Raw genomic sequence first — 25,014 nt, forward strand, 5'->3', positions numbered from 1 at the left:
GGTGCGTCTGTGTTTCTCTTTGCAGTGTGTCCTCTCTGGGGGCTGTTTGGTTTTTTGGTTTGAAATACTGGGGACTGCTTTGTGCATTCAGGGGAAAGTGCTCAGGGCACAAGGCCACACCTCCAGCCTTTGTTCCATGCATTTGAACTGGAAAAAAACGAGTCTGAGGACAGGCGGTGATCTGCAGAGACCCCAGACTTTCTGAGATGTCCCCCATAATGTGGAGCCTTGGGTGGGTTAACCCTGAGGGATATGCTGAGGAGGAGGAGGGGGCCAGGAAGAGGCTAGAATAGCAGGCTTCCTGGAGGACGGGGGGGGGGGGGGGGGGAGAGGTGCTCTCTGGCATCAAAGTACCTTTTCCCAGTAGGCATGGGGATCTCAGCACTCCCTGGGTTAGAGGCCCGAGGGTCCGAAGTTCAAAGTCATCCTTGGTTACATAGGAAGATTGAAGCTTGTTTGAAACACATGAGACTCTGCTGAAGAGAGATGGGGACCGAGAAGTGGGAGAGTCAAAAAAAAAAAAAAAAGAAAGAAAGAAAGAAAGAAAGAATAAAAAAGAAAAACGAAAAGAAAAAGAAAGAGAAAACAGATACTGAGGATGAAGAATAATGGTACACACATATATACTAGTCACGAAAGCCAAATTATGGAGCCATCTGGTATGCCTGTCATAGGAGGAATGGATAAGGAAAATGTGCAATACACACACACACACACACACACACACACATACATCATGACTTTTTTTTCAGGCACAAAGAAGACAAGAAACCACGCCATTTTAGGGAATTGGGTGGAGTGTAGGAGGATCACAGAAAGTAAACATGACTTAATTTCAACCTCCATGGCAGGCTAGAGAGACGGCTTGACAGGGAAGGACGCATCTCGGCAACAAATCCTTGCTTCTGATCTGTTAGAGACTGTGTTCACGTAGTAAAACCCTTTACCGGGAAGGGTGGCTCACACCTGTAATCCCAGCACAGGCCAGGTTGAGGCAGGAGATTTGCTGCAGGCTAGAGGCCAGCCCGGGCTACATAGTGAGTGCATAGTGTTAAGGTATCTTTTCTTTTCTTTTTTCTTTTTTCTTTTTTTGGTTTTTCGAGACAGGGTTTCTCTGTGTAGCCTTGGCTGTCCTGGACTCGCTTTGTAGACCAGGCTGGCCTTGAACTCACAGAGATCCACCTGCCTCTGCCTCCCGAGTGCTGTGATTAAAAGCTTATGCCACCACACCCGGCTATTAAGGTAACTTTCATTCGCTCAATTAAATAATTATCTCAGAGGCTTACCGCCTCCCCCTGCTAACCTAGGCCTAGCACTGGAAGCTTCCATTGTCTGTGCAATCTAATCTAGGCCTAGAATGTTTTTCAGCCTCTGAGACTTACTGCTGAATAAACTTTTCCTTTCTAGTTGTTTCTGAACTCTGGCTGGCTGGTTCAACTCAGTTGTCTGGCTCAAAACTCCTCTCCACGCTGACTGACTCGAGCTGGCTTTCTCTCTCAGCTTCTGACCGAATTGCTCTGCTTGGGCTCATACTGTCTCTGACAATCTGTTCTGGTCTTCTGGCTCCTTCTCATTCCCCTGGATTGTTCCGTCTTCACCTGTGTCTGGCTTGTTCTCTCTTCAACCTGTCTCTGTAAACCTCTCCTGGTAAACCTGCCTCTGGATTCCACAGACTGAACTGCCGTGACCTCGACTCCACTGCCTCTCAACTCACTGACTCAAATGAACTGACTGAACACACTGACCAGGACTCAGAGACCTGCATGCCTGTGTCTCCTGGGTGCTGAGACTAACGGCAATGACCACCACACCTGGGCCTAAACTTTTTTTTCTTTTTCTTTTTTTTTTTTTTTTTTTTTTTTTGTTTTTTTTTTTGTTTGTTTTTCGAGACAGGATTTTTCTGTGTAGCCTTGGCCATCCTGGACTCACTTTGTAGACCAGGCTGGCCTCGAACTCACAGCGATCTGCCTGCCTCTGCCTCCCAAGTGCTGGGATTAAAGGCATGCGCCACCACGCCCAGCTCCTAAACTTTTCTTTACCTGAAACTTGCTATATACCAGGCTGGCCTTGAACTCAGATCTGCTTGCCTCTGTCTCCTGGATTAAAGGCGTGTTTGTATTCCAAACAGATCACACAGACCTAGAAGGTCTTTGGATGTGATCTCTTGCCTCAGCAGCCATGTTATGAATTAAAATTCCTCTATATCTGACTCAAGAGGAAAAAAAAAATATTCCTCTTAAAAAAACAACTTAAGGGACCGGAGAGATGGCCCAGTGGTTAATAGCACTGGCTGCTCTTCCATGGAGACCTGGGGTCAATTTCCAGCACCATACATGGCTGCTTGCAGCTACACTTCCTGGGTATCAGATACCCTCATACAGAAAACACCATTGCATATAAAATAAGAATAAAGATAAATTAGAAAGCTGGGCGTGGTGGCACATACCTTTAATCTTAGCACTCAGGGAGGTAGAACTTTGTAAGTTTGATGCCAGCCTGGTCTACAAAGTGAGTCTAGGACAGCCAAGGTACACAGAGAAACCCTGTCTCAAAAAACCAAAATAAATAAATAACCAAAAAAGATAAAAGTAAAAAGCCAAGTTAAGCGTCGTCTTTCTAACTGTCTTTCTATGTTAAAACAAACCCAGGAAGTTCTTAAAATAGTAATTCCTGAAATTCAGCAAAGAAATCCAAATTGTGTTATTTTTAAGGTGAACCACTTAGAACGACAGCCAAGTCAAAAATAGAATTTGCCAGCCACCCAGACATTCCTCCCTGTTAGCTCACCCAGCCTCAACTCTTCTCTCCACCAAAATCAACTAGGGACTGACTTCCCTCATGATATTCCCAGACTCCTCTCCTTCTATGTATTTGTGCAGGGGATAAAAAACCCCAGCCCCACTGGGGGATTCTAGCCAGGGGCTCTACCACTGAGCCACACCCCAGCCCCTCACTGGGGGATTCTAGGCAGGGACTCTACCACTGAGCCACACCCCAGCCCCTCACTGGGGGATTCTAGGCAGGGGCTCTAACACTGAGCCACACCCCCAGCCTTTCACTGGGGGATTCTAGGCAGGGGCTCTACCACTGAGCCACAACCCAGCCCCTCACTGGGGGAGTCTAGGCAGGGGCTCTACCACTGAGCCACACCCCCAGCCCCTCACTGGGGGATTCTAGGCACGGGCTCTACCACTGAGCCATGCCCCCAGCCCCTCATTGGGGCATTTTAGGCAGGGGCTCTACCACTGAGCCACACGCCCAGCCCCTCACTGGGGGATTCTAGGCAGTTGCTCTACCACTGAGCCACACCCATAGCTTTCACTGCTGGATCCTAGGCTTCTGCTCCAATTCTGAGCCCTGCCTCCAACCACGCTGTTTGGTTCTCTCTGTGGAGGCGGGCTATAAGGATGAAGAGTGCCTTCCCCATGGCTTTGCCAGCAGTAACATCCAACATTAGGATTTTGTGGGGCTCAGATGACAAGATAATCAGGACCTCAGGGAAGTCTTTCCTTCTTTCCTTCCTTCTCTGTCCTTCTTTTTCCTTTGGAGACAAGGTCTCACTATGGCAGCCCTGGCTGCCCCAGAACTCTCCTCTGGAGAGTAAAGTGACTTTGAACTCACAGAGATCTGTATAGGATTAAAGGCATACACTGCACCATCACACCTGTCTTCCTCCTTAAAAAAAAAAAAAGTCCTTTTTTTTTTTTTTTTTTTTTTTTTTACTGTTAATTATGTACAAGTGCGTTTATGTGGGTGGGACGCCGCACACGAGTCTGGGTGCTCACAGATCGCAGAAGAGAGCATGGTAAAGTGTCAGTGACAGGCAATTGTCATGCATTCAGTATAAGTGCTAGGAACCAAACTGTGGTCCTCTGGAAGAGCAGTGCCCACTCTCAAACGCTGAGCCATCCCTCCAGCCCCACTTTTCTTTACATTTTGGTTTTTCAAGACAGGGTTTCTCTATGTTTCCTTTGCTGTCCTGGACTCACTTTGGAGACCAGGCTGGCCTCGAACTCACAGCGATCCGCCTGCCTCTGCCTCCCGAGCGCTGGGATTAAAGGCGTGCGCCACCACCGCCCGGCTTCCGGCCCCGCTTTTCCTTCTTCCTCTTTCTTTCTTATCTCTGAGACAGGTCTTTGTAGCTGAGACACACCCTGAGCTCCTGGCTCTTCTGCCTCGGTACCCAGGCACTTCTATACCCAGCTAACTAGGCAGTTCTTTCATCATGCATACGTACGTACGTACATACTTACACAGGCTGCTTACATGGCTTTGTGTGTGAACCCTCATGTGCTTTTTGTTTGTCTGTTGTTTGTTTTGAGGCAGGGTTTCCTCTGTGTAGCACTGGCTGTCCTGGAACTCACTCTGTAGACCAGGCTGGCCTCGAACTCAGAGAGATCTGCCTGCCTCTGCCTCTCAGTTGCTGGGATTAAAGATGTGCACCACCACTGCCCAGGTTCCTTCATAAGCTTCTTCATGCTTCGTTGTATCTTTACTTTGTCATTTCTACTGTTGTTATTATTATTTGAAGTTTTTAAAGTCAGTGTCTGCTTAGCCCAGGCTGTCCTCAAACTCCTGATTGTGTTGCCTTATTCTTGAGATTACAGGTTGGTGTGCACCACCTTGTCTGCCTCCCCTTTTTAGAAGCAGATATACCTCTGTGTGTGTGTGTGTGCGTGTGCATGTGTGTTGTTCGAGTGTCTCATCCCATGTGTGGAGATCAGAGGACAACTTCCTGGCTTGTTTTTCTCACCCTCCGCAGGTGGTGCCGGGGATGGAACTTTGGCCATCAGGCTTGGCTGCAAGCTCCGTTCTCTGCTGAGCCATGTCACTGCCCCATTGCTTTAATATCTGGCCTAGCTACTTTTTTTGTTTGTTTGTTTTTTTGAGACGGGATTTCTCTGTGTAGCCTTGGCTGTCCTGGATGTGCTTTGTAGACCAGGCTGGCCTCGAACTCACAGTGATCCACCTGCCTCTACCTCCCGAGTGCTGGGAGTAACAGAACATTGCTCATCCTCCTACCCCGTACAGCAACCTTTATCATCTTCTCCTCTTCTTCCTTCCCTCCCCCTACTTCTTTCTTTAGGAGTCATGAGATTTGTCATGGGATGGAGACCCGAGTTTGTGACCGAATGCCGAGGGACAGTGTAGGGTCTCTTTGCTTTTTTTCTCTTGGGCGTCTGCTCCCACCTGGTGGCCGTCATGTGCAACAGCACCCACTGTTCCAGGCTGTAAACATTTATCTCGCCCGTTGTACGCGGGTCAGGTATTCAGGAGCAGCTTGCGTGGACTGTCCTGTCTAGCTCTCCATTCATCAGGTAGCCTGACAGGCTCTGAGGGGGTCCCACAAGAGGGTCTCATTCCTACACCTGGGAGACAGCCCTGGCTCCCTAGCATCCTAGTGACGCGGCCTGCTTCCCCCAGAGCAAGTGAACCTGCGCAAAGTAAAGAAGCTGATTCTACTCAGTTTTTGTCTCTTTGTTTGTTTGGTTTTTGGAGACAGGGTCTCTCTGTGTAGCCTTGGCTGTCCTGGACTTGCTTTGTAGACCAGGCTGGCCTCGAACTCACAGCGATCCGCCTGCCTCTGCCTCCCTGAGTGCTGGGATGAAAGGCGTGCACCATCACGCCTGGCTCGCTCGATTCTACTCGTTTTAATTGTAAAACATTTAATTTAAAAATGCTGGTAGGGTTGTCGTGTGTATAGATTTCATGAAATAAATTGGTTTCTATAACTTCTCAAGGCAAACTGGTCAAATCTTACAGTCTAATCAAGGGGATCCCCCCGAGAAACCCACAGATCATTAGAACGGGAACAGAGTGGCCAGGCTCACAGTGCAGCCTTGTCAATCCTGGACTCGCTTTGTAGACCAGGCTGGCCTCGAACTCACAGCGATCTGCCTGTCTCTGCCTCCCAAGTGCTGGGATTAAAGGCGTGCGCCACCACGCCCGGCTAGCAAGTGCTTTTAAGAGCCGAGCCATCTCTCTTGTCCTGATAATGTCATCCTTGAAAAGTTGCAGGTTTGCTGTCCAAGGGAACAGCCTCGTTGTCCGTCTTAGACCCCAAGCCTGGGACCCTCTGGGATCCTACTCAGTGGGTGGGTCTCGGGCAAAGCGTCATCAAGCCAGTTGCATCGCGATCTGATCCTACTTCCTATTCTGAATTTTAAAGTTTAGGCTCGTCTGTACGCTCCACGAGAGAGACCGTAAATTACTCGCAGATAGCAGGGCGTGGTGGCGCACGCCTTTAATCCCAGCACTCGGGAGGCAGAGGCAGGTAGATCACTGTGAGTTCGAGGCCAGCCTGGTCTACAAAGCGAATCCAGGATGGCCAAGGCTACACAGAGAGACCCCGTCTGGAAAAAAATAAACAAACAAAAATTACTCGCAGAACCCAGAACTACGTTTTGCTCAATGGAGGGGAGCCTCGCCTTTACGCGCACCCCCGTGGGAACTCCCACAATCCACTGGGCACAGCGCCCAGATGGGACCCGGAACCTCAGAGCGAGGGGACTGTATTTCCCAGGTGCCACCGGGCCAGAGGTAAAACCTGAACTTCCGGTGCTCTAGGGGGAGTTACTGCGGATGGCCCGGTGTTTCGGGTGGGAGTGACGTAGGTCTCCGCGGGCTGGAGACGCGGGTGTGCATGGTGGGTCCTGAGGCGTGTGCGAGCGCGTGGGGATGTGGGGGTGAGTGTGTGTGTGCGTGCGCGCGCGCTGTCAGTCAGTCTGTGTCAGTATACACACCTTGGCGTGTGTATGTGTGTGTGTGTCTTTCCGTCTGTGTCTGTGCCTGCTTGTCTGTCTGTCTGTCTGTGTGTACACACCTTGGGACATGTGGGTGGGTTTGTGTGTGTGTGCGCGCGCGCGCACACCTGTCAGTCAGTCAGTCTGTCAGTCTGTCTGTGTCTGTATACACACCTTGGCGTGTGTGTGTGTGTGTGTGTGTGTCTTTCCGTCTGTGTCTGTGCCTGTCTGTCTGTCTGTCTGTGTGTACACACCTTGGGACATGTGGGTGGGTTTGTGTGTGTGTGTGTGCGCGCGCGCACCTGTCAGTCAGTCTGTCAGCCTGTCTGTCTGTCAGTCAGTCTGTCTGTCTGTCTGCCTGCCTGCCTGCCTGTCTGTCTGTCTGTCTGTCAGTCTGTCTGTCTGTGCACACTTTGCCCTCTTCCGCATCATGTGTGTGACCGTGTCGGTCGCTTTCCGCCCCTGCTCGTTCTCAGGGCCCGAGGCAGAGGACTGAGCTGCAGTAAGGAGAGCCCGGGCGCGGGGGCTGATGGGAAGCTGTCCCCGGGGTGCAGCCTGGGGCTCGGGGCGAGCGTTCTGGGGCCGGAAGCGGCTCCGAGGGCCGCCTAGGCGGGCAGCTGCTGTGGAGCCCGTGACTTGGTCAGAGCTCTAGGCGTGGTGATGCTGTGGGGCGTGAGGGAAGCGCTCGCCGGGGATGCGCTCAGAGACGGCCTGGGAGCTCAGGCTTGCTCAGGAGGGGGCTGCACCAGGGTGAGGTCGTCTCAGCGACACAGCTGAGATCCGAGAGCGAGTCTACCTTTTCTTTCAACTTGAGAAACGAGGTTCCAAATTTTAGAATATAGAATTGTCAGTAACTGAAGGAGGGACGTGCAAATTGGCACCTCCACCATTGCGGCCCTTACGTTGTCTCTTTCCTTTGCACATAATATTCACACAGTCGTTTCAATGGCCCTTGACATCTCTCCACAGTCCCCCCTTTTCCCAAGAACCTCATTCTGGATTTTCTTTGCCCATCCCTCTCTCGGTGGGGTTGCACATTACACCCACATAAACAATGCCGGCATAAGTGTGGGAGTGCAACTACCTCTTGCACAGACTGATTTCCCTCCCCGCTTTGTGTGTCTCTAGTAGTGGGATCGATGGATCATGTGTGAGTTCTATTTGAATTGTTTGAGAATCTGTCACATTGGTTTCTACAGTGAGTGCGTTGGTTTGCATTTCTCCCAGTGATGTGCTTTTTCCTTCACACTCTCCACATTATTGTTTTTTTTCTTTCTGACAATAGAGATTGTTTTTAAAAAGACCTCTGGAAGAGCTGAAAGTGCTCTGAACCATTGAACCATCTCTCCAGCCCCCATTTTTAAAAGCATATTTCCGAGTGTTTTACCTCCATGACGTATGTGCTCTGTGTGCATGCCTGGTGCCCCAGGAGGGCAGATGAGGGTGTTAAATCCCCCAAAACTGGAGTTAGGGGTGTTTGTGAGTCACTGTATGGGTCCTGGGAATCGAACCCAGGCCCTCTGCAAGAGCACAAAATATTCTCAAACTACAGGGCCACTCCTGCAGCTCCTGATAGTGGACACTTGTACCAGGCGTGAGGGGGCCTCCTATGGTGACGCCAGTGCACATCCCTCTGATGCTTTGTTTTCCTGTCCCTCTAATAGGCCATACTGATGTCCCATGTAGGGCAACATCTATTTCCGTGTTTGCCTCGTTCATAATTAGTGTGTTTCCTCGTCGCTGAACTGTCTGCATTCCTTATACTGTTGATGTGCAGGAGTTTAGGTGTTCACTCCTCGTCAGGCGTGCAGCTCTCTGGATCACCTCTCTCCTCTGTTGATTGTTTCCTTTGTTGTGTCAGGGCTTTTATATTGATGTAAACCACGCCTGTCCGTTCTGGTGCGTGTGTTTTTGAGTAATAATATATCCAGCATCATGGAGGCTTTCCTCCTCTATGTTTATTTCTAGTACTCTTAGTTTCAGCTCTTAAGCTGTAATTTTTTATTTTTATTTATTTTTTACTCTTGGATGTGGTCGTGACAGAAGACATTACAATGACTAATGCCATCCTACTGAATGGTAATATTAAATTTTGCCAGCATCCTTGCTTCTAGAGGCTGGGCTGGAACTCATGTAGCCCAGGCTGGCCTGGGACTTTGAGCAAGCCTCCTGCCTCTGCCTCCCCAGTCTATAGGTACTGTAGACCTATGCTACCATGTCCAGCAAGACTTCCCGTACTTTTATCTACAGCCTTTGCGATTGCAAATGTCATGAAGCAATTATAAGTGTCACGAGGTCACACACTAACACAATTAACGGAAGTGTCAAAACGCGGGCTGGGGAGATGGCTCAGTGGGTACGTACGGGGCTTACAAGCATGCAACCGTGCAACGCCAGACGCAGCTGTACACATCTGCAATCCCAGCCCTCCTGTGGCAGGATGGGAGGTGCAGACAAGAGAGTCCCTGCGAGGCTGGCTATCCTGGTGTATGCAGAGGCAGGAGGGCAGGAAGGAAAATGAAAGAAGGGAAACTTGTGTAGGAATTTCACATGGAGAGGAAATAGTATAATTTCATAAGATTCTCAGATGTGTACTTGAGAGCTGGGCGTGGCGGTGCATGGCTTGATGTCAGCATGGGAGATGGAAGAAGGAGCGTTAGGGGTTCAGGGCCAGCCTGGAATGTGGGTCTCCTCTTCCCTGGGGAGGCTGTTGGCTACCAGCCCGCAAAGGCAAGAGGAGCAGAAGGCGAGGTGCAGAGCTTGGAAGTCCATGAGCAGGATGGAGATTGACCACTCCGGGAACCACTCCAGTGAGCTAGTTCAGCTTTACTCAGGGAGAACAAAAGCTACATAGTCCTGGGGCAGGGGGTGGGGGGCTTCCAGGGTGAAGATGGGCTCCTCTGCTTGCCTCTTCTGCAGGACCTCCAAGGCAGCTGTGCTGATGGCTGCTCTCCACACTGAGCCTTGTGCACTGGGCTGTCTGGGTTAGGAGAAGATTGGCTTGGTGTGGCTCCTGTCTGCTTCTAGTTTGTGTGAGGGAGGCTATGAGCGGTGAGAGGAGACAGTGAGTGGGGATGCTTGAGAAATAAAGAGGTCGATGACATCATCCTGACAGGAGCCAGTCCGGGAACATCAAGTCACAGTCCAATGAGAGGCTTTCTTTCTGTCCCCAGGAAGGAAGCCTGAAGATGGCCGGCTCCAATTGTCACGACACGGTCTGTGTAAGTTGTCGCTTCTGCCTTTGACACAGGGGGACTTCCAGGTTAGGTGACTCTGTCCTGTCTTGTTCTCCGGAAGCTTCCCAAGGCTCTGAAATCCTCCAGCCCTGTCTGCCCCTTACAGTGAGGTTGGAAGGTCAGAGCACTTCCTGTTTGTGCCTCTTTCCAGCTGCTCCTGGGGTTTTCTTTGACTGCATTCCTCCTCATGTGCTGTCTGCTGGGTCTGTGGTCAGGGAGGACTGTGGTTGCGGGGGAGGCATCAGTCCCACAGGGAAGCAGGCTTTGGGGTGTCAGGACTTTGAGGTGATGGTCTCCTGGGAAGTCTGCTTGACATCTCTGGTGTTTTCCGGATGATGACCCAGGGTGTGAGAGTGACTGTCCTCAGTGCATGAGTGTGACCAGGTGACCTGCTTGAGGAGGCTTAGGAGAGCGTTCAGTGACCAGAGGGAAAGGTCATCCAGGCTGTGATAGGGAGGTGATGGTAGTCTGCAGACTAGGAAGACCTGAGGCACACTGACCACCTTGAAAGCATTAAAAAAAAAAAAAAAAAAAAGGCTGAAAAGGTTAAATCTGATATACAGGTATTATGGACTCTTACATAGTAAATTTATGGACTCTTACATGATTTACAAAAATCATTCTCATGACAATTTCTTTTGTTTCTTTTCTTTTCTTTTTTTTTTTTTTCAAGACAGGGTCTCTCTGTGTAGCCCTGGCTGTTCTGGACTCACTTTGTAGACTAGGCTGGCCTCGAACTCACAGCAATCTGCCTGCCTCTGCCTCCCGAGTGCTGGGTTTACAGGCGTGCACCACCACTGCCTGGCTCACAACAATTTTTAAAAACATTATTAGCTGATATCATAATAAACTCAGGGACTCACACTTAGGTATTTTACACGGAGCCTGGGTGACATTTCTGTTTTGTGGGGTGTACCTTGAAGGAGGTGCAGGAGTGGACATGCACGTTTATTGGGTGTGCGGGGCGGCACAGTCATCCGTTATGGGGAGCTCACACAGTCAGGCCTTGAGCGTGTCCATGTGGCTCCTTTCCCACTCTTCAGCCCTTCCCTTCTGTGTTTCCGTCTTGAAAGCTTCCCCATTTCACTGTCCCTGTGTTTGTGGTTTCAGGGGTCAGTGACGTTCAGGGATGTGGCTGTTGACTTCTCCCAGGAGGAGTGGGCCTGCCTGGATGCCACTCAGAGGGTCTTATACAGGGACATGATGCTGGAGACCTACAGCCACCTCGTCACAGTGGGTAAGGCATCTGTCCCCGTGAGTGGGGGACGCGCCCTCCACACTGTCTGCTTTCCTCACTCTGAACTAGAAGTTTAGGTGAATCTTGGTGTCCCATGCCTGTCAGTCCTCCACTCAGAAGCCTGTGGCAAGAAGATTGCCGCGAGTTCAAGGTCACTAGATACTTAGTGAGTCCTAGGCTAGCCCAGTCAACATGGTGAGGCTCTGTTTCAAATAAAACAAACTATGTGAAATAAATAAATCAATAAATATAACTAGGGGCTAGAGAGATAATATGGTGGTTACGACAACTGGTTGTTCTTCCAGAGGACCTGGGTTCAATTCCCGCCACCAGAAGGTGGCTCAAAGCTAGCTGTGATTCCAGTTCCAGGGGATCTGATTCCCTCTTCTGGCCGCCATGGTCACCGTGCCCGCGCGTGTTGCTCAGGCATCCATGCAGACAAACACTCACGTACAGATAGAATAAGACAAGTTTAAAATCAACAGAGTTGTAAAAGGTTGCTGAGTCCTTCCTCCTCCCCAGAGCGATAATCAGAGACTTCTTTGGCTTAAATATGAGTCTCAGGAAGCACCTACCCCCTGCCCACCCCTTGGAGATCCTTTTGTTGAGGTCTAGGCTCAGTGAGAGAGACCCCGTCTCAAAAAATATAGTGCAGAGGGCTGGAGAGATAGCTCAGAGGTCCTGAGTTCAATTCCCAGCAACCACATGGTGGCTCACAGCCATCTATAGTGAGATCTGGCGCCCTCTTCTGGCCTACAGGTGTACATGGTGGCGGAGCACTGTATACATAATAATAAATAAATAAATCTTTTAAAAAATATATAGTGCAGAGCGATAAAAGACACCTAACGTTGGTCTTTGGCCTATGCACACGAGAGTGCAAGCCTACCCACACACGCTTGTGCACAAACTCTTGTGTCCTTTACGCACATTGTGCGCACACACGCATGCAGAACTAGATAAAAGACCCTGTAGGATTTACTTACTAATGGACTGAGGAGATGGATTTAAAACAGGTGGACAGGCTTCAGCTCCCTCGGGGTGGCGGAAGGCTTCGGCTGTGACGTTTGCCATTTCCGTTGAGCAGATCTGTAAGAGTGAGGTGTAAACGTGACAGAAGGCAGCACACATAGCGCCACCGATGCCACCGTTCATGGCTGGGGATGCAAGTCAGAGAGACAGCACTCGCCCACCGTGCTTGAGGCTCTAGTTTCATCCCCAGGGTTAGCCAACAAATGAACGGAAGTGAAAAAACAGTGACATCGTGTTATTTTAGGTGTTCAGTATTCAAAGTGTTTGAGTAGAGTAATGCTCGTGCCAACTCTATCCAATAGCTATCACAAACTCCACCTAAGTGACTATCATTAATTTGTCACTACCATCATCGTCGTCGTCGTCATTTTTATTATTTGAGTTTTGTGACGCCAGGCGTACAGGATGGATTTGGCGTAGTACAGGATGGCTTTGGACTTGCTCTGAAAATAAACGTGGCCTTGAACGTCTCATCTGCCTGCACTCTTCAAGTGTTGTGACTGTATGTGTGTGCCACGCCCAGTTCTCAGCAGAGATCCTCATGGGTCTTGCCTAATAAACGGCATCATTAGTGAGCTGCAGAGATGGGGTTTACACCAGGCAGTGCAGCCTAAGGACTCATGTCCTCACCCACTCAGTTACACTTTCCTCTCAAGGGACAAGCCCCTACCTGCATTTAAATGACATTAAAACTCTTTTCTGAAACTGCTAGTTTCTTACCCAGGTTGATTTTTTTTTTTTTCTTCATCTCTGAAGTCTTTCCTCGGTATTGTTTTGGCTCTTAGAACTTTTTATCTCTAACTTTGAGACGAGGCTCTTGCTATGCGGCTCCCACTGCCTGGCTCACTTCCCCACCATCTGGGTTCACAGCAGGATCCACCGTGCCAAGCCGAACAGACCACTATAATAATTAAGTGTGTATTTTTAGAAAAATATGCTCTGGGCCGGGTGTGGTGGCGCACGCTTTTAATCCCAGCACCCGGGAGGCAGAGGCAGGCGGATCGCTGTGAGTTCGAGGCCAGCCTGGTCTACAAAGTGAGTCCAGGATGGCCAAGGCTACACAGAGAAATCCTGTCTCAAATCAAAAACAAAAACAAAAAAATGCTCTGGGAGACATACTTTTTATTGTTGTTGTTTGTTTGTTTGTTTGTTTTAGATAAGGCTTCTCTGTGTAGCCCTGGCTGTTCTGAAACTCACTCTGTAGATCATGCTGGCCTCGACCCGCAAAGAGATCTGCACAAGTGCTGGGATTAAAGGCGTGTGCCAGCCGGGCGTGGTGGTGCATGCCTTTAATCCCAGCACTCAGGAGGCAGAGGCAGGTAGATCGCTGTGAGTTCGAGGCCAGCCTGGTCTACAAAGTGAGTCCAGGACAGCCAAGGCTACACAGAGAGACCCTGTCTCAAAAAACAAAAACCAAAAATACAAACAAACAAAAATAAAGGCGTGTGCCACCAACGCCTGGCCTTGGTGACACACATTTAATCTCAGATTAAATTTGGGAGGCAGAGGCAGGCAGATAAAGTAAGTTCGAGTTCCAGTCCATTCTGAGGTATTTAGAAAGATGGAGTCTCAAAGAAACAAACAAACAAGCACGTTTATACCATGTACCTTTTTTTCTTTCTTTCTTTGAAGTGGGAAGCTGCGTTTCCAAGCCACATCTGATCACCTTGTTAGAGCAGGGCAAAGAGCCCTGGATGGTTGTGGGGGAAGAAGCAGACAGGCCGCGCCCAGGTGAGTAGGTGTGAGCTGAGACTCCAGCATTGCCAGCCACAGCGCGTGCTCAGAGGCCCACACAGCGGCCCCTGGATGGGACAAACTTCCTTCAGCTCCCAGGGCCTGTGGGAAACGCGCCTGAGCCCTGGGGAGGACGTCAGGTCATAGTGAAGGCTGACAAAGGGGATCCTGTTCCACGCATCATTTTAAGCTGTTCTTACTTTCTTCCCTGTTACTGGAGCAGGGGCCTCTTTCTGTGACTGTTAAAGGTATTTTATTATTGGTTGTGTGTGCACACACGTGTGCAGGTATCCAAAGAGGCCACAAGAGAGTGTCAGCTCCCCTGGCTGCAGTTACAGGTGTCAGCTGGTTCTCTAACCCAGGGCCTGTGGCAGAGCAGTCAGTGCTCTCAAGCACGGAACCAATGACAAGACAGTGTGAACAGCAGTGAGAGCTGTAATGTGGTGAGCACACCAAATATTTTGGTTTTGTGTCTTCATAGAAGCTTCTCCCCTTCCTTAGGAACCACCATATTCCTTGGCTCTGGTGGCGGGGTCAAGTCAGGTCAGAGTGTCGTTCCTGGCCCTTTTACCCTACATTTCCCCCTTTTTGTTTATTATTAATAAACGATCAGGAATTGGATAGGGGGCAGGGTTATCATTAGGCCACTTCTGTCTGAATGGGGACATTGAAGTCCTGGGGCGTGTTTGATCTTCAGTGTCAGGGGATAACTGGGTCTTGCAGGCCTCTGACCCCACAGCTAGGGGCTGGTGTTCCTGCAATAGCAACTGGTTAAAAGTCCAGTTAGAAATCTTTGGGCTCGGGCTAGAGCCATGGCTCAGAGGTTAAGGGCACTGGCTGCTCCTCCAAAGGTCCTGAGTTCAATTCCCAGCACCCACATGGTGGCTCACAACCATCTATAGTGAGATCTGGCGCCCTCTTCTGGCCTGCAGGTGTATATGAAGGCGAAACACTGTATACTTAAATAAATAAATATTAAAAAAAAAAAAAAAAGAAATCTTTGGGCTCTGTTGCTGACGAAATCCAGGTAAGTTTATGAGGCAAGTGTGATTAGTAGGCTTATGAAAGGAAGGGAATGGGGGGTTAAGAACAATAGAAACCAATTCCATGTTGGACTGCCAGTAACACAATTCTTGATGTGGCCAGAGGCATCCAGCTGTCTCTTCACATTTTTTTGGAGATCCATCTGGAGTTGTCAGTGTAGAGGAACAAATGAGTCTGGAGTCACTGAGTCTAGAGCACACAGAGTGAAGTAGTCCTTTCCTGGGAGTTCTTGGACTCTGAAGAAATCATTGTAGACTGCGGTGATGTTTGCTGTGGTTTATAGAGTCGCTTTTCTGAGGGAGCTCTGCAGCCTTCGCATGACGTTAGTCACAAGACGGTCCTGCCAAACCTGGAACGTCGCGCGTCACCGAGGGCTGCAGCCAGTGAACAGTAAGGACTGGGAGTGCAATGGTGAGGTGCTCCTTCTTCAAGAAACACGGAGATTGGGCTGGAGAGATGGCTCAGAGGTTAAGAGCACTGGCTGCTCTTCCAGAGGTCCTGAGTTCAATTCCCAGCAACCACATGGTGGCTCACAGCCATCTGTAATGAGATCTGGCGCCCTCTTCTGGCCTGCAGGTGTACATGCAGGCAGAGCACTGTATACATGATAAAGAAATCTTTAAAAAAAAGAGAGAGAGAGAGAAAGAAAGAAGCGTGTAGGTCAGATCTGGGTTTTGGTATGAGGAACTTTTTTTACACTAAAAATAACTTTGGTGTGATAGTAAATACACTTCTGCACGGCTGTTTGGAGTTCAGTCCATCAGGGGCTGGCTCTCTCCGCATGCCTGCAAGGCCTTAGTTCATACTGGAGTGACCCTCTGTCTTTGATTGTCCGGAAGAACACACCGACATGTCAGATCTTGTCTTTTAGTCCACCTGGCTGATTGGCAGGAAACACCATTCCTCCCCTAGCGTCTGTTAGGAGTTGGACTCCTCTCCCAATGTGCAGCACCGAGGCAGCCAGTGAGCCTACTTGGCCCCTGACGGGGAGGATGGTCTGAGCCACCCGCTGGAGATTCTGGACAAACTGAGAGGAAATCTGATGGCAAACGTCTAGGGGGGTATTCACCCCACTGCTCCAGTGGTGATGCCCGCAGTTACGCCCAAGGGACGGCCACAGCTGGAACCCCTCATTTGTCATGCGGCGCTGCTGTAAACCAGCTGATGGCAATCAGCAAGGGTTCCTCACCGCACGCCACTCCCAGTTTTGGAAAAAAAGAACGCCAGGAAGCAAGTCCCAGCCCACGCAGCCGGCAGGCAGTGGTATACTGGGCGCTGCAGATGACCGAGGCCTCGTGAGCGTTTGGACATAAGGCCTGGATGAAGTACTAAGCATGTAGGTGGTGGTGCAGTCTGTGGAATCTGGTGTGCCCACAAAGCGTGTCCCCGAGGAGTTAACGCAGCCTGTGACACCAAAGAGAGAGATGTGGCAGAGAAGAGGGGTGACGTCTGGCTCACATAATCATATTTGGCTTAGGGCAGTTAATGAGTGGCAAGGTGAGAGAATCTAAAAGGGCAGTGGGCGAGGCCGCAGATGGTGGTCATGGGTGTTGGCCTGCCTTCCTGATCCGGTAGGAGGATGCCCAGGAGAGGGAAGGGCATCCTGCAGGCCCAATTTTCTTATCAGTCGTAGCTTATTATAAAATTATTATTAAATGAGCCTGCCTCCCTAACAACCCAACTAACCCAAACAATCAGAAAAGGACATCAGGTCCCTGGCGTGGTCAGCAGGGTGTCAGCAGACCAGCAACCCCACCAAGGTTGCTGCTGGAACCTCAAGCCTCAGCTGGAGTCCAAAGCCTTGAAGCTTTCCCTGGAGCAGTTCTCTTTAGCAGCCTCTTGAGTGCAGGGATGAACAGCCAAAAACCAAGTCCCAACCCAAAGCCTCCTCTCCTGTTTTGGGCCATATATATCAGTCTGTTCAAGGGTGTTTTTCCGCCAAGTTCCCCCACGAAGTAATCCGACGTTTGTTTCGGCTTCGGCATCCTGAGACACAGGAGCCTGGGAAGCACACCGCTCTGGGAGGAGGCCTCCTCACAGAGACGTGCAGCTCCCAGGGGAGGGTTGGTTGTCCCAACCCCTGATGAGCTGAGGAACTTTGGATCCTGAGCCCACCCCCCTCCAGTCTTTCTTAACTTCTTCCTCCACTGAGGGAGTCATACCAGGCAGCAAATCTCTTTTGTTGTTGTTGTTGTTTTTTTTTTTGTTGTTGTTAATCTCTTAATTGGAGGGATGAGGCCAGGTGAGGAGGGATGAATCCAGCAGTGGCTGGCTCTGTCCCCGGGAGGAGACAGCAGAGAACTGGGCAAACACAGGTTTCTTTCGGGGGGGGGGGGGCAGAGATTCCAGAGTGAGGATTGGTGGGAATTCAAGTCCTAAGCTTGGGGGAAGCTTCGGGATTGGTGGCTGTGTTGTTGCTGTTGTTACTGTTCAGCCTTTTCACCTAAAGTTAGCATGGATCTGGGAGGGGTCCCACTGAGAAGCTGGGGGTGACCTTTGTGACAGTTAGAGGCGGGAACTGCCAGTTTGACAGTTAAGGAGGTGTGGGGGAGGGGCCTATGACCTCAGAGGTTTACAGCCGTGAACTCTAAACTAAGCAACTTAAATAAACTATGAATTTATACTGAAGGGTCGAGAGGTCAGATCCCTAGTCCTGGTCCCCGGCTGGCAGAGTCAGACCACACAAAGCTCTCCGCTTCCGGGGAATGGCTAGTTTATAGTACCTGCCACAGAGATGGCGACAGCGCTCACAGTGGGACACGCCTCCTGCCCCCCTGCCTTCCCTGTTAGTGGCAGCCATAACTGAGGCCTCAGGTGCGGCTGCTTTCTCTGTGGCGTCTGATCTCAGGTGGCAGGGATGTGGAGATTTGACCTTAGCCACTCTGGAGTCCTGAGGTGTTGCTGTCCAGAGCTGTAGCAGAGGCTGAAGATCCCAGCACCCCTTTCAAGGACCACAGGGAGTGGCACCCAGGGTTGCTGAGGGGCTGTAAAGGGGACATCCAGGGAAGGACTTAGGGGAACTTGAACCTGCCCAGCCTGGCTACTGTGTGAGCTCCTCAGCAGGGGCCTGGACACTTCCCTGCAAAGTACACAAAGTTTACAATGCATGTAAAGTAAAGAAAGGGAGTCTGGCGGGGCAGGCTTTCTCTGCAGTGAATTGCCAGGCATGAGTTTGACCCAGGCAGAATGTTAGTCAGTGTCAGATACGCAGAGGTCAAGAGCTGGTGTGACAGGGAGGTGGGATCAGTGTCATCTAACGGGGGTGATATCAGGGATGTGAGGACCTTTGAGGAGCTTTGGACCACTTCTACCTCTATGTAGGGGCTGAGAGGGTGGGACGTGCACCCTCTGTATTTTGATTGCGCCTGATGGGCGGCTGCGATAAATGCTATGGTAAAGTGTAGCAACGACTCCTGCCTCCCATCTGAGGTGCCATGGGTTCTTCCTCTTTCTTTAGACGTTTAAGTTTGGCCCTAATATCAGGGACATGTTGGGAGGAGAGGTAGGTCATATTTTCCATCTGGGGTCTCAGGATCCAGGTTGGTGTATTGTAAGAGGGCCAGGGGCGGGGACCGTCTTATTCCCAAGTGGGTGGGTGTCATCGATTTGGTGGATTTCATCTCCATGTGCCCCAGTCTGGTCCCTGAGTCGCCTGTGCTCCTCTGGGTGATGATTGTTGGTGACAAGCATATAAACATCATAGAAGGTGATGTTGTGAGCTTGGGTTAATATACTGGAATTCTTTAATAACGGTGGATGAATTGGCTGTGCAGGACCCCAATCTCTTTTCTGTTTAAAAAGGGACATGCGTGCCGGCTAAGCCATCCACCCCGGCAACCTTCTGCAAAGGGAGAACTGTGGCCAGTTTAAGCCGAAAAGGGGTGTCCTGGCCTGCGGGGTCTTCAATGGGTACCTGTGGAGGAGGTAGACAGGTAAGGGGACAGGAGACACAAAGAAATGAGGGCAAGTCTGGATTCTGATCAAGCCCCGTTTATTAACAATTTTCACAGAGATTTTATAGGCACTCGGGCATGGGTATTTGCATAAGCGAGGGTTGCTATGGATACCTAACTCTGGAATGCTCCAGCAGGTGTCTACCTTTACAGCTGATATCATCACAGAAGATGGAGGAATTCCAGAGAGAAAGGGAAGTTGTAAAAGTGTGGTTAGTCAGGAAAAAGTTCCCAGAACTGCTGCTCGCAGGCAGCTGACCTTTACTCTGATTTTACCAGTAGTCTAACTGGAAAAGCTAGTTTATAGCCAGAAAGGAGTAGCTCTCACTATGAGCTCAGGGGTCTTAGAATGACCGTCCTCTACAATAAACCACAACAGGTGTCTAACTGCTGAACCACGACAAGATCAGCTGGTTTCTGGTAAATGACAGATTGCTGGAGAAATAGGAGCCTAAAGGTGTAGGCTCTGACAAGATGGCTGAATATTGGCCATATAGCCCCTCCCCAACATAGGGGGGAGGAAAAGGGGGGTGGGTCCCATGGTGGAGTGGAAGCGAGTAGCAGGACTAGGGTCTTTTTGTTTGTTTGTTTGTTTTGTTTTGTTTTTTTTTTTTTTTGAGACAGGGTTTCTCTGTGTAGCCTTGGCCATCCTGGACTTACTTTGTAGACCAGGCTGGCCTCGAACTCACAGCGATCCGCCTGCCTCTGCCTCCTGAGTGCTGGGATTAAAGGCTTGCGCCACCACACCCGGCTCTAGGACTAGGGTCTGGCTGTGGCCTGAAAGTGGGTGCCGGTGAGAGCCGACTTGGGCGACCTGTCACTCAGGAGGGAGAAAGGGAACCTGGAGGGGCCGGGAAAGGAGAGGGAGCTGTGGGTTTTGATTCACGAGGAGGGCTCATTAGCTGGGTCAAAGGTAGTGGAAGACTATGCTGTTCCACCTTCATAGCCAGAAGGAGCTGGGGGGGGAGGAGAGGAGGGGGGAGGGGGAGGGGGAAGGGCAGGAGAGGGGAAGGGTGGGAGGGAGGGGGGAGGGGGCTGGGGCAAACAAGAAGTGCAGAGAGGCTTGGACAAAGAGAATCTCTTTTCATTTCCCTGATAATTGGCAGTAGTTGTAAAGGTCCCGAAAAATTTTGGGATCTCGAGTGTCTTTACGTGGCCATTGGGATGGATTATGTAGGGGTATTGAGGCCTAATTTGATTGCAATAGCAAACGACTTTAGAGTGCTTCAGGTCCAGTGCTAGGTGTAGAGGCTGGGTTGGTTTTTTTTTTTTCTCCCTGATACAGGGTCTCTCTGTGTGGCCTTGGCTGTCCTGGACTCACTTTGTAGACCAGGCTGGCCTCGAACTCACAGCGATCCGCCTGCCTCTGCCTCCCGAGTGCTGGGATTAAAGGCGTGCGCCACCACCACACCCAGCCGAGGCTGGAGGTTTTTAAAGAGGTATCCCAAGGGGGAATGGGAGGGTATGGAACACATCCTTCCCATGGATAAGAAAGGGGAAGGAAAATGTCACTGCAGCCCGTAGTTGTGGGCATCCCCAGGTCTCAGAGAGGACCGAGCCATTCAGTGGGTCATCACCACACCCAGCGGGGGTCAGGGTCAGCCTGGCTAAGCCAGGGAAGGGACTTGGTGCTTGGAACCAGGGCTTTTGTAGAGGCCGGAAGGCAAGGATGAAAACTGAGCAGAAGGGGTGGGAAAGGCAGACACAAGGAAGGTGCACGTTAGGACCGTCCTTGGAATCCACAGCTGGGTAGGAAACTTGTTCTACTTTCCTCAGCTTTTTTGTCCCCCCTTTCCCACTATATAGTAATTAAAAAGACCATTTCATTCCCTTTCCACAGTGATAAGCAAGTTTTGTAGAAGCAAAGGCAGCTGTTAACACCTCACAGCCCATTATCCTATCTTACCCTATCTGCAGGCCACTAGGCTCTCCCAGGCATTCCAGAACAGAAGGCTCACGGCCCTTAAGGGATGCCTGGCTCCATTTTAAGTTTCCTTACCTATCCCAGGGTACCGGTATAAATTATTACTCTAATGGCTGATGTCAACCAGTTCAATTTTCAAGCAGTCGTTTAACACAGTACCATAAGGTTAGGGCTAGCTGTCACATCCCCACAGGTCCAAAAACCTTCACCCAACAGTATATTTCCAGTGGTATACACAGAGGCAGATAAAATTATTCCACTATAGTTTGTTAGCATCTCATCAAGCACAACGTCATTGCATTGCCAGCCTGGTCTACTGTAGTGTTGTCTTACACAAACTTTCCTTATTGCTTTTGTTATTCCCGTCCAGCCTCTCAGAAGCTACTCTAGAGTCTGGGCATTCATTTTTTTTTTTTTTTAAGATTTATTTATTATGTATACAATATTGTGTTCACATGTACACCTGCACACCAGAAGAGGGCACCAGATCTCATTAGAGATGGTTGTGAGCCACCATGTGGTTGCTGGGAATTGAACTCGGGACCTCTGGAAGAGCAGTCAGTGCTCCTAACCACTGAGCCATCTCTCCAGCCCCTGGGCATTCATTTAATGAACATTATGTCACAGGGAAATGTGTGTATGTGTGTTACAGGGAGATAAAGTATCCTTGCCTTCTCCCTTTCTTTCAGATTTGGAGACCTGTTCTGAAGCTGAAAATACATCTTCAGGGAATCATGTTTATAATAGAAATTTACCCAAAGAGAGCATAAAGCAATTAGGGAAAACTTTTGACCTCCAGGACTCCAGTTTTAGTAATGGCCCCAAATGTAGAACATCCAGGGGACCACAGGGCTATCAAGGAGGAGACGCTGATCAGGAGATTACTAACAGGGAACCAATGCCTCCTCACACCTGCCGGACTCTTACTCACAACATAGGAAAACCATATGAATGTAAAGAGTGTGGGAAGTGCTTTGGCTGTAGGTCCACCCTCACTCAGCATGAGAGCATTCACACCGGAAAGAAACCCTATGCGTGTGAGGAGTGCGGGAAGGCCTTCAGACTCCACCGACACCTTACAAGACACCAGAAATCTCACAGCGGTGAGAAACCTTTCAAATGTGAAGAATGTGGAAAGGCTTTTCATCTTTCCACCCTGCTGAAGTACCACAAAACCGTCCACACAGCTGAAAAACCCTTTGGCTGTGAGGTGTGCGGGAAGGCCTTCAAGCGTGCCTCCCACCTTGCTGAACATAGGTCTGTTCATGCTGGTGTGAAACCGTTTAAATGTAACAAGTGTGGGAAAGCCTTTAAACGCCGCTCGTACCTTATGCAACATCAGAAAACTCATTGTGCTGAGAGCCCTGTTCAGTGTACAGAATGGGGAAAGGCCTTTACTGTTTTGGCACAGTTCACTCAACACCAGAACATTCATACTGCGGAGAAATTTGAATGTAAGCAGTGCGGGAAGATATTTAGTAATGCCTCGTACCTATTACGACACCAGAGTATTCACACCGGTGAGAAACCCTTTGAATGTGATACGTGTGGGAAGGCTTTTCGGCTTCAGGTATACCTTAGTGAGCATCAGAAAACTCACACCGAAGAGAAACCTTTCAAGTGTAAGCTGTGTGGCTCAGCCTTCAGACGCAAGTACCAGCTCAGTGAACATCAGAAAATTCATATTGACGTGAGACCCTATCAGTGCAAGGATTGTGGGAAATTCTTTCGCCGAAGGTCAAACTTTACGGAGCATCAGAGTATCCACACTGGAAAGAAGCCCTTTGAGTGTAAAGACTGTGGGAAGGTCTTTAGACTTAATATACATCTCATTCGACACCAGAGATTCCATAGTGGTGAGAGACCTTTTGAGTGCAAAGAATGTGGAAAGGCTTTTCATTTTTCCAGCCAGCTTAATTACCATAAAACCATTCATACAGGTCAAACACCATACGAGTGTGAGGAATGCGGGAAGTCCTTCAAGCGTGTCTCCAGCCTTGTTGGACATAGAATCATTCATGCTGGTGTGAAACCATATGAATGTAAGGAGTGTGGGAAAGCCTTTAATCGTCGCTCAAACCTCCTGCAGCACCAGAAAATTCATTCTGGTGAGAGACCCTTTCAGTGTAAGGAGTGTGGGAAGGGCTTCACTGTCTTGGCACAGCTCACACGGCACCAGAGCATCCACACTGGAGAGAAATCATTTGAGTGTGAGCAGTGTGGGTCAGCCTTCAGACTCCAGTACCAACTTACTCAGCACCAGAGAATTCACACCGACGTCAAGCCATTTCAGTGCAAGGAGTGTGGAAAGGGCTTTCTTCGTGGCACAGGCCTTAGAATCCATGAGAGAATCCACACTGGGGAGAGGCCCTTTCAGTGCAAGGAGTGTGGAGAGGGCTTCCAATATCACTACCAATTCCTTGGACACTGTAGAATCCATGCTGGCGAGAACCCGTATGAATGTAAAGACTGTGGGAAGTGCTTTACTCGTGGTGGAGACCTTAAAGCACATCAGAGAATCCACACTGGTGAAGGCCTTTAGTTGAAAATCAAACTTGGTTTGACATGCTAAAATTCATATCGTCTTTATTATAGGAGGAATCTGGAAAGGCTTTCAGTAATTCTAAGCTAGCTGTATGTCAGAGAATTCATACTGTCAAGAAAATGTTAATCCTACTATTAGAGAATAAGACCACTGACCACAGTTTAAAGCCCAAATTGAAGCAAGCTTTAAGTAAATACTGGCCAGGCGATGGATTCTCTGGCCATGTCCAGCTCTGGGTTTCTGGAGAAAAAACAAAAAACAAACAAACAAACAAAAAAAAAACATCCATGAGTCATGTCTTGCTGAAGCTTACAAAGGCAACCCCACAAGGCCACAGTACTTGTTATTTGGTATGATGAGGAGCAAGCATGTATCCTGACTAACTTCCTGCCGATCACCTACATACCTACATACCAAGCCAGGGGCAAACATATATGCTGATTCATTTCCTGCACACGGACCTCCCCTCCCACATGTGGTCAAGCACTTCCGGTGTACTTGGGTCAAACTTGCTAAGGGGAGTGGAAACATGTGGCAGTTGCCTCCCATAAATAACAGCCCCCTGCATTTCAGGTAGTGTTTATCTTGGGCAAGGGACTTAGAGGTTAGAGGCATTTTTGTTTAATGGATCTTTTAGGCATAGTAACTAAACATTGAAATGTAACATTGGCTCTCACAAAACCCTGCAAATGTAAGAAATGTGGGAAAATGTTCAGATTTAGTTCAGCTTTTACCACACATTGGAGAATTCATGCTGGTAGGAAACCCTATCACCATAAAGAATGTGGAAAGCCCTTCAGTTGGCGCTCAGGTCTTCTTCATAAAAGAATTCATGTTGGTGTCAAACACTGTGAGTGCAAAAAATGTGGGGACATTTACAGAATTAGCTCAGCTCTTAAAGCTCCTCAGAGCGTCCGCATAGCTCCAAAATCCTGTGAATGTAAAGACTGCGGAAAAGCCTTTATTGTAAATGGTGATCTTACACAGCGTCAGAAAATCCATGGTCATCAGGAGTCCTGTGCATGGAAGGAAGGTGGACAAGCCTTTGTATGGAAAATTTACTGGACATCAGAACTCATATTGGCAAGGCTGACTGTAAAGAGTGTAGGAAGGATTTTAATGTGCCCTAGTATTCAGTCAACATCTGAGTATTCATATACTCTTGATGCCAAGAAACCCTTTGAGAATGAGAGTGTGTGAAGTCTGTTCAAGGATGTCTTTGGATGTCAGGAATGTAATGTAGCCATCATGTTCTTGGCTTACTCTCATCTTCTTAATTCTATAAACGTAAGCAAACACTAGTCAGTCAGGTTAGGAATAGCAGCTATTGGTAGGTTTGTCTAAGGCACCTTCCTTGTCGGCATTAATGTTTCATGGCTCCTGTGACATTAGACTGGATGTCTACTTTCTGCCTAATGTTTTTCAAGACAGGGTTTCTCTGTGTAGCCTTGGCTGTCCTAGACTTGCTCTGTAGACCAGGCTGGCATCAAACTCACAGAGATCCGCCTGCCTCTGCCTCCCGAGTGCTGGGATTAAAGGCGTGCACCACCACCGCCTTCTGGCTAA

The 25,014-nt window shown here is 49.4% G+C and overlaps 1 protein-coding gene across 1 annotated transcript; it reads left to right on the plus strand.

Annotated features, from left to right (window-relative positions):
* The first annotated feature begins 9,874 nt into the window (after positions 1 to 9,874).
* LOC127203243 (zinc finger protein 60-like) lies at positions 9,875 to 23,445 on the plus strand. The gene is made up of 4 exons (XM_051162034.1): positions 9,875 to 9,964; positions 11,090 to 11,216; positions 13,881 to 13,979; positions 21,593 to 23,445. The coding sequence occupies exons 1-4, from the start codon at positions 9,932 to 9,934 to the stop codon at positions 23,443 to 23,445; spliced, it is 2,112 nt and encodes a 703-aa protein (XP_051017991.1). The 5' UTR covers positions 9,875 to 9,931.
* Positions 23,446 to 25,014: the final 1,569 nt, after the last annotated feature.

This window comes from Acomys russatus, chromosome 19, assembly GCF_903995435.1.
Source record: "Acomys russatus chromosome 19, mAcoRus1.1, whole genome shotgun sequence".
In the NCBI taxonomy this organism is placed as follows: domain Eukaryota; kingdom Metazoa; phylum Chordata; class Mammalia; order Rodentia; family Muridae; genus Acomys; species Acomys russatus.

Excerpts from the sequence above, each read along its gene's own strand:
- LOC127203243 (XM_051162034.1), top strand. The coding sequence starts at position 9,932 with ATGGCCGGCTCCAATTGTCACGACACGGTCTGT. Across the intron at positions 11,217-13,880 it reads CAGCCACCTCGTCACAGTGG|TGGGAAGCTGCGTTTCCAAG; the intron begins GTAAGGCATCTG and ends CTTTCTTTGAAG. Across the intron at positions 13,980-21,592 it reads AGCAGACAGGCCGCGCCCAG|ATTTGGAGACCTGTTCTGAA; the intron begins GTGAGTAGGTGT and ends CCTTTCTTTCAG.